At 34.6% G+C, this 8827-nt stretch overlaps 1 protein-coding gene across 1 annotated transcript; it reads right to left on the reverse strand.

Annotated features, from left to right (window-relative positions):
• Positions 1–1919: 1919 nt before the first annotated feature.
• On the reverse strand, positions 1920–6766 carry LOC146538451 (cytochrome P450 4d8-like). The gene is made up of 10 exons (XM_085186891.1): positions 6600–6766; positions 5799–5891; positions 5248–5358; positions 4656–4841; positions 4288–4484; positions 3957–4005; positions 3364–3562; positions 2959–3107; positions 2471–2650; positions 1920–2236 (listed from the first exon to the last, which is right to left on the reverse strand). The coding sequence occupies exons 1-10, from the start codon at positions 6757–6759 to the stop codon at positions 2061–2063; spliced, it is 1500 nt and encodes a 499-aa protein (XP_085043017.1). The 5' UTR covers positions 6760–6766; the 3' UTR covers positions 1920–2060.
• Between the last annotated feature and the right edge of the window lie 2061 nt (positions 6767–8827).

Raw genomic sequence — 8827 nt, forward strand, 5'->3', positions numbered from 1 at the left:
ATATCCATCTCCTTGAAATTTTCTCCAGCTTGTTTATCTAGAATGAAGTGACCAGTTCCGAGTTCGGCTGACTTCCGGCTTACAAATTCTCCAGTAGCTTTATCTAGGTACAAATGAGTCGTATTTTCAACAACAATACTATACCTGCTCCCTTTGAATCTGCTATTACCATCGGCAGTCGCTGAGATTTTAGCTCTGTCTCATTATATACCGATAAGGTAGAAGTGGAAGGGACATACTCAACCTGATACTCCAAAAGTTCTGTACCAAAAAAATCTGTAGCACAAGGCTCGAGTGACGGTTCCCCTTAATGTATTACATTACATAATGTAATAACATTCCGCATCGGATCATTGCTGCTGGGTCATAACTGCACATAACGAATTTGTCATTGCCAAAAATAAAAATGAAGTGCACATATCGATTTTGTTAAATCGACTTCCAGATGGAAATACTATATATTTGTTTTTGTAGGCTATGCAGAGTACTATTTTAATGCTATTTATCGAATAAAAAAAAAAATCAAAAAAATACACATAACGGTTTTGGCAGGCGCACCGACGTTTTTCTGGTCCACAGCTGGACATAGGCCTCTCCCAGTGTGCGCCAAAGCTCCCGATCCTCTGCCTTCCGCATCCAGTGGAAGCCAGCAACCTTCTTCAGGTCGTCGGTCCATCGAGCTGGAGGGCGCCCTGCGCTACGCTTGTCGATCCGCGATCTCCACTCAAGGACTCGTCTGCTCCAACGGCAATCGGTCCTTCAACAGATGTGTCCAGCCCATTGCCATTTCAATAATTCATTCACCCGAGTAGAAATCAAACCCACAACCATCGCATCCGCAATAAAAAGTTGTACAGAAGCTCCACGACAACCTCTTACTCATACAATAATTTAATAACAACCTTCATAATTCCTTGCATAGGTATACATGCAGAATTAAAAGTGCCTTAGAAAATAAATCAATAGGCCTATTTATATATGCAATCAAAACAAAACAAAAACCAGTATAATGCATAAATTTAAATATTAAATTAAGTAATTTGCATCTGAGAGGCATCTAGTCTCGGCGAGAGGACAAACTGCTGACAGGCACTGAGAGCGCGGCCTCACTTAACTCGAGACAAAGCCGTCCCCAAGCTCCACGAGCCTGCCTGCGCAATTAGTGACTGACTTCTACTATTATAGTTGATTTCATAGAAAATATAAGTAATTTGATTATTGTTTCTCTGTCTTACTTTTAGATTTTTAAGGTAGGGAGGCAGAGGGAATTTAGGAACCTAGTGTCAATACACTTCGCGCCGGTTTCTTTTTCGAATTCTGAATGTGATGAAAACATTAAATATGTCATTTTCTCGAGTGGGAATAAAACACGAACTTGTCCCGTTAACATTTCTACGCCACGACTGGCCTCAACTAAATGTTTTCTTTAATTTTTTTTTTATTTTTTAAATTTATAAAGTAAAGATATCGAATGTGGCATAAGAAAATCAAGAAATAGTTAGTGTAATAAACATTCATTATTGTATATACATTTTATAAGCAATAATTATGCATTAATAGTATGTTAAAGTTAATGCCACTCAATTATAAGCTGTAAAAGTTACTTTGTTGCAAGTTGATGAAGTAAATTAAAAATATTAATGTTCACTTTAAATTTTAAAAAGAAACCAAGAGGAACAACTTTAATAACCAATCAAGAATAAAAAGGCACGCCTCAAGAGCTCGGTGAAAAGTAGGGATCGGTGTCTCAACATTAGGTTCCCCAGGTTCCTGGTTACCCTGATTCGGAAAATAACCGTTTTTTTATATTATTATCCATGAAAAGAAATAGGCAATTATTTTATTATTCTAAGTGGATTTTTAAATAGCAATCATCAATAATTAGTATATATAAACGAGATTAAAAAGAAACCTTTACACTTCACAGTCCACAATAATAATAAAAACTCTTTATTGTACACCAAATAAAAATATAAAAAATATATTACATTACATAAAAAAAAATCCTGAAATAACATAAAATATTCTTAGAACATGTTTAAAATATTTTTAATATTAGTTTATCTTCTACATTCTAATTGTGCTTGGAAGTTGTCGACGTGTTTCATCATAATGCCGTATTTCACTCGCAGTGGGTTCTTCTCATCGTAGGTAAAACTCGTTGCTGGGTTAATTCGATATTTTCGTATAATATGGGCCAAAGTTGTCTTTAGAAAAATCATCCCATAACGACTGCCTGTGAATTTTATATGGATATTAATATTACTCATTATTCGCTCCGCCAATTTCAATGTCTCAAAATGTCAATGTCTCACAATGTCAATGTCAACCAATGTCTCAGAAATAAGACGTTCTCTAAAAATATTTAATTTTTCCTTAAAATGATTTACAATTTAAAGAAATGTTTATTTAATCTACATAAATTAAATAATACAGAAATATAAAAAAGAATATTTGTCTATATAATTACCAACACAATTTCTAGAGGCATAACTGAATGGTATGAACGCAGCGAGTTGCATCGGCGTAGCGTTAAAGAACCTTTCAGGCTTAAATTCCTCTACGTCGGGACCCCAGCAATGCGGGTTGTGGTGCAAACCCCATATGTTGACCAGGACTTGACTGCCCTTACACAGTTCTACTCCAGATGCTGTAAGATAAACATATTACAAATATTTCTTTTCAAAATTTATAGTTAGTGAAAAAAAATATTTTTAAGGTCAAAATTTTTTCCTGTTATTGTAGGCAGTTTGAAAATTCATCTCTTACATCTTCCTTACACTTCCTAACCTATGGTAGATTATACTTGCCATATGACAACTTTTTAAGTCCATTAATTTCGTCCAAGGCACTTAGAAGGAACTACTCCAAGAGTTTAAAATATACAACTTACGTTAAAAAGCGAAAAAAACTAGAATTTAACAAAATATAAATTCTATAACAAAGGAATTTTCTTACGTAATTTCATATCGTTATCGCAAGTCCTTGTAATAATGGGAGCCGGTGGATAGAGGCGCATGGATTCCTTTATAACCGCTTCTAAATACACTAACTTAGGTATATCCTCCATCGTTATACTATCAGAGTCACCAAACACTGATTGGACTCTAAAAAATATAAATGAATGTACAGCTTAAAATATTATTCATTTATTCAGAATTTGGAGGAAAGTGGGGAGAGGAGTGTCTTAGCATTAGGCTCCAGAGGGAAGGTAGAAGTAGTAGGAAGGGGAGTAGTAGAAGGAAGGGGAAAGAGACCTACCCTGCTATATGTGGGATATAGCGTGAAGATGAAAAAAAAGAAAACTATTAATTTATAATTTTGTTTACTTATAAGAGGCATTTAAATAAGGAATATACTTACTCTTGATAAACCTTCTCCTGTACATCACGATGTTGTGACAGTAGAGTCAGGGTAAAGCAGGCGGCGGCGGTAGAGGTGTCAGTGGCTGCTAGTAACAGAGTGAGAGATTCTTCCGCGATTTCAACATCTGAGTACCCTTGATCACCGCCAGAATACTTCCATATTAAATCAACGAAAAATTTCCTCTTTTCGTCTTCATCTGATGAAACGTGTAAATATTTGATTAGTCTCACCCATGCACCGATATAGCACATATTGTAGGATTGGCGGAGGGAACTGAGTGTTAAGACACTTTCTGGATTCCTAGTCCAATTTTCGAAACATTCAGTGTTGTGTAGCGGAAATTAATACCACGCTTTGTCTACCAGAGCAGAAAAAGAAAATAATTTTGTCATTTCCTGAGGATAGAACCTTATCGAACAACGTTTTCGTTGTATATTGTATATTGTATTGTAGGAGAGAAGCAGGAAATTGTTTTTGTTTAATGACCTACGGTAGTTGGATGGTCACAGTACTTTTACAATTTTAAATATTTCTTTTATTAAAATAATATCAAAAACTATTTGTAAAAATATTTCTTTTTGATTACTTACATTTTTCATCTTGATTTGCCCTCATAATATTTCTTCTTTTCCTGATCAGCTAAAAAGGAAGGACTCATAGAAATTTAAAATAATATAATAACAATCAAGCAACTAAGTTGAGGCTGTCGTGACGCTTCACATGTAATGCCTCAGAAATTCGGCAGAAGGTGGGGAAGTGACTAATGCAAATATTTAATATTTAATTCCCCTGAATTCCAGTCCCCCATGACCGACGCGTTGAATATACGCTTACTTACAACTTAATTTTTATAAAGTCTTAAAAATATTTTTTCTTTTTAAGTGTGAAATAATATTTTAAAAAAGGCAAAATATAACTTACATTATTAACAAATTCATGTATAACGTTACGTGTGTCACTCTGTGTGGAGTAGATCGGCATCAATTGATAAATGGTGTCGTTGTGGAGCCAGAACTGGCAGAGGCGGACCGCGAGGTTGTCTAAATGCTCCACGAACGCTCGGGAGAAAGGGTGACACGAATGCTTCTGTACATCCAGTCTTTCCCCAAATATAGTTTCTGTAATAAATTATTATATAAGTTACGTTAATATTAATTGTCTACACTAATATTTTAAAAATATTTTATTGATTTAAAGCATTAAGCGATGGGTTTGGAACGGATTGTCTTATTAATAGGTTACCTCTGCCATAAAAAATAACAACATAATATTATGCCAAAAGATCAAACCACAAGCCGCGTCCAAGGCGTGAGCACACAAGTAGTTCCAAAAAGAGAAGTCTCCCTTCCCAACGACCTGCTCCAGCTGCTCGGTCAACACTTTACTATTACTCTCGAACACATCTACGAAATTATTGACGTGCTTTGCGGAATTCGCCTGCGTCAGGATCTTACGACGGCGACGCCAAAGAGTTACTGTAAGTAGTAATATTTAATGTTTATCGTTTATTGCCTATGGATGATAAAACTTATTATTTTTTAATATTAAGCACACGCGGCGTTTAGTTTCGCTCAACAGGCAATATTAAAATTCGGCGGAAAGTAGGGAACGGAAGTGTCTTATTAGGAACGGAGTGTTGTAACACCAAGCTCCCGGGTGACGTGAAAAATAAATAAACCAGTAGGGACATAAAAATATTTTTTATTATAATCATTTCCGTTTTACGTTCATATATGAAACTGATTTTTTCAAGGTATTAATCACCATTCAATTCAAGTCAATTTAGTTATTTATTTTGTACTTTCACGCTTTCACGCCAAGCTACTCAAACGATTATCACTTATGATATTTCAAAAACTTTGTGTTTGCCTGTGCACTGACCTGGCGCATACGCAGAACCATTGCCCAACAGATGATGTGCCAGCTTCGCCAGCGGACCCTTGTCCAGGTTACTCTTTAAAACTATTTGTGATGCTTCAGGCTCCGACATTGCTGTAACCAATTAATATTTTGAGTATATACTTTTTGAGTTGGTTTTTTAAATCAACTTAAAAAAATAAAAAAAAGTTCCAATTTGAATATATATTATTTTAGTGACATAAGAAAAAGCGTCCGACTGGAAGCGAGACTGGTTGTGGATTCAATTCCTACTTGAGTAAATGTTTTTTTCTTTCATTTCCACGCTCTGGTAGCGAGGCAAAGCGCGGCATAGAGCTCACTCAATACCCAATGTATTCAGAATTCGGCGGAAAGTGGGGAACAGAAATGTCTCAATGGGAATGCAGTGTCTAAAGTCTCAACACTAGGTCTCTATGTTTTCTCCGCCTACACTGCTATATGCACTGCTATATGAAGAAAACTATCTCTACAATTAAAGCTAAATTTAAACTGTATATTTATTAAGCTTATGAACATTATTAAATAAGTATTACCAATATATAATGTGTCACCCAGCCACACGCTGACCATGCCGTATTTGCTTGAATAAGCTTGTCGAGCCAGATCCTTAAAACTGTTCATACGGTCTACAGGAAAAGGAAAAAAAAAGGTATTAATTTCATAAATATTAATTATAATAATTTTAAAATATTTTAACACATTTTTTTCAGCTTCATGCTGTATACCGCATACCTAGTAGGGTAGACAAAAGAAGCCTAGTGTTAAGACACTCCACTCCCCACTTACCGTCGTTTTCTCATTGCATGTAGATTGGCGGAGCTCACCGCCGCACAAATAAAATATAATAATAATAAATCTTTGATCTACTAATATTTATTTAAATAGTTTGCTATGCGTGAATGGAATTTGTGGATTAGGTCACAAGAGGAAAATAAATATATTATGGATTCAATATAAATTGATATGATGTCAATTTTGTTTGCCAAATTTTAACATAATTTGTCTAGTTGTGTTTATTTAATAGTATTTGTTAAATACAAAATACATGAAATGTTAATTATAATATAAACAAATCATTATTAAAACTCTATTTGAGTTATAAATAAGCAAACATAATTAAACTTAAAGGCAGGATTGTTTAAAATATACATAATTAAAGTTCCGAAATCAAAAACTCGGCCCTGGTAAATCAAAAACTCGGTGTTAAGTTGCGCTAATCTTTACGCAGTCTCTCAAACAATAAAAGTAGAAAATAGAGTGTCCCTTATATAGACGCTTTCTTTACTATCTCTAGAAGCTTACAACTAGAAAAAAATAAAATAATATTAATTAACCTTCGTTACTTCCTAGAAAAATATGAGCGTGTCCTATAACAGGTATATATCGATATTCCGATTTCAATTTTCCATGCAGTTTCCACATTTTCCTCCTTTTCACTCGATGTCCAACCACCAGCACCGTTATAAGTAAAACAAGAACACATTGCAGGAACATTGTGAAAAAATCTATGGAATGATTACATTTCTATACATTTTATAGCTTTTATACTGCTGCTCTTTCGACCTCGTTTAGTTCACTGCAACTATATACTAATTTTAATTATGATTTTATTATTTTTGAGTATACTTTGTAATGTATGTAAGATCCAACTCTTATATAATATTAAAATTATTGATCTTTAGGTTGCGGAATTATTACTTATCATTATTTCGGAATTATTTGCCGCATGTAATCACGCTAGAGCAGTTCATTGAAAAAAAAAACAATTATTCTCCTAAATGGAAATCGAAGTTCTAGCCCACAAACTACATGTTTAGAGTCAGAGGCTGTTCGCTTGAGCCATAATGCCCACTTAAATTATAATAGCAATTACCAATTCTGGCATATTGCTGTCATTTTGATAGTAAAAGTTTTTAGGAACTAAAATCGTTCTGTAATATTAAACTGCAAGTCCAAAATAGCTACCAGTTAGGGAAATCAATATTCGAAATAGCATCTCGTCTGGTTATTTGCCGATACCGAACTCTGAACGTAAAGTCATAAATTATTTGAACGACTATCAGACAGATTCGGAGTAAATCTTGGTTTAATGGTTACTAGCCTTATTTGGATGGAACTTTTACAAACTTACACTAAAGAAAAATTTATAAATGTGATTATTTGTGAAGTTGGATGTTTGTTCCATTTTCACGCAAAAACTGCTAAACGAATTTCGCGAACTTTACAGTAATATAGCTTAAACATCAAAATAACACGTAATGCATAATTTCGCTATAATATAAGAATAAATTTAAGCGGGCGAAGCCGAGTTTGGGTCGCTAGCTGCAATATAAGCACATTAGATTATTTAAACGAGTTATTTCCCACAATGAAATAGGTGTTTCTAAAGTTCGTTATTCAGGTACAAGTTGCACGAGCGCTGTCTCGTATCAAAGTTAGTTCGACCCGCTGTTGTAGTTCAGCCACAGACGTACATTCCGTGAACTTTGTGTTACTCAATATAATATATATGTGCAGATATGTTTAGCTATAACAATGCTATTTTCATAGGAACTAAGTAAAATTACATTAAAAGCAAAAAATTTATTGATATATTAGTAAATATTAGTTATTAATAATGATTTAAATGGAAATAATGGTACCTGTTAACTAAAGAAACCTAGTGTTAAAACTCTCCGTTCTCCACTTCCCGTAAAAAATTTCGTGACATTGCGTGTTTAGTAGCGGAACACAACGCCGCGCTTTGCCTCGACACCAGAGCGAAGAAATGAAAATATTAAGAAATTTTAATTCATTCCCTCGAATGGGAATCGAACTCACAACCGTCGTTACAATCACACCCTTTTGCCTCTACGCCACGAAGGCCACTATAAAAACTTCATAAACTAAATTGTATATAAAAACTGAATTGCTTCTTAATTGATCGCACTAACGTGCTCTCACAATAACAATGTAACCGCAGCTCGAGCTTTACGAGTCCCGTCGACAGTTTGACGACTAATATTGTCTCTATAGAACTTTGTTAGTGCTATCACCTGCTGTCCTGCATTTTATTGGGGCATAAACCTGGAGATAAGACGTTACGTACAAGGGCCTTGCATGTCGGGAGCTGGAAGTTTTGGGGTTGTAGACTAAACTAAAATAATCTTTATTTTAAACCGAATCGGGTATTTTAAGACTGTTTTTTTTTTCAGCTGCCCGTAAATAGCAGGGTAGGTAGAAGGAACTTAGTTCTGTTCTTCCCGCTTTTAATCCGTTCCCCATTTTCCGTTCAATTCCGTTAAGTGATGGTGATAACTCTATCCTGCTGTCATGCCAGCAGAACAAGAATTGAAAATATTTTATTCTCTCGAGAAGGAATTGAACTCACAGTCATCGTGTTTACAGTCAATCGCTGCGCCCTTCCGCCTTTCTAAAGTATAATATTTAATTATATATAAGAGCGAGTGAAATATAGAGTTCAGTGCCGTAAATTTATATACCAACATATTTTCGCCTCGTTTCTTCTCTTTTGATGCTAGAGTGGTAGAAAGCAGTATATTAATATTTTTAAAATATTATT

Source organism: Heliconius melpomene, chromosome 6, assembly GCF_056956725.1.
Source record: "Heliconius melpomene rosina isolate 202511_hmr_F chromosome 6, ASM5695672v1, whole genome shotgun sequence".
Lineage (NCBI taxonomy): Eukaryota > Metazoa > Arthropoda > Insecta > Lepidoptera > Nymphalidae > Heliconius > Heliconius melpomene.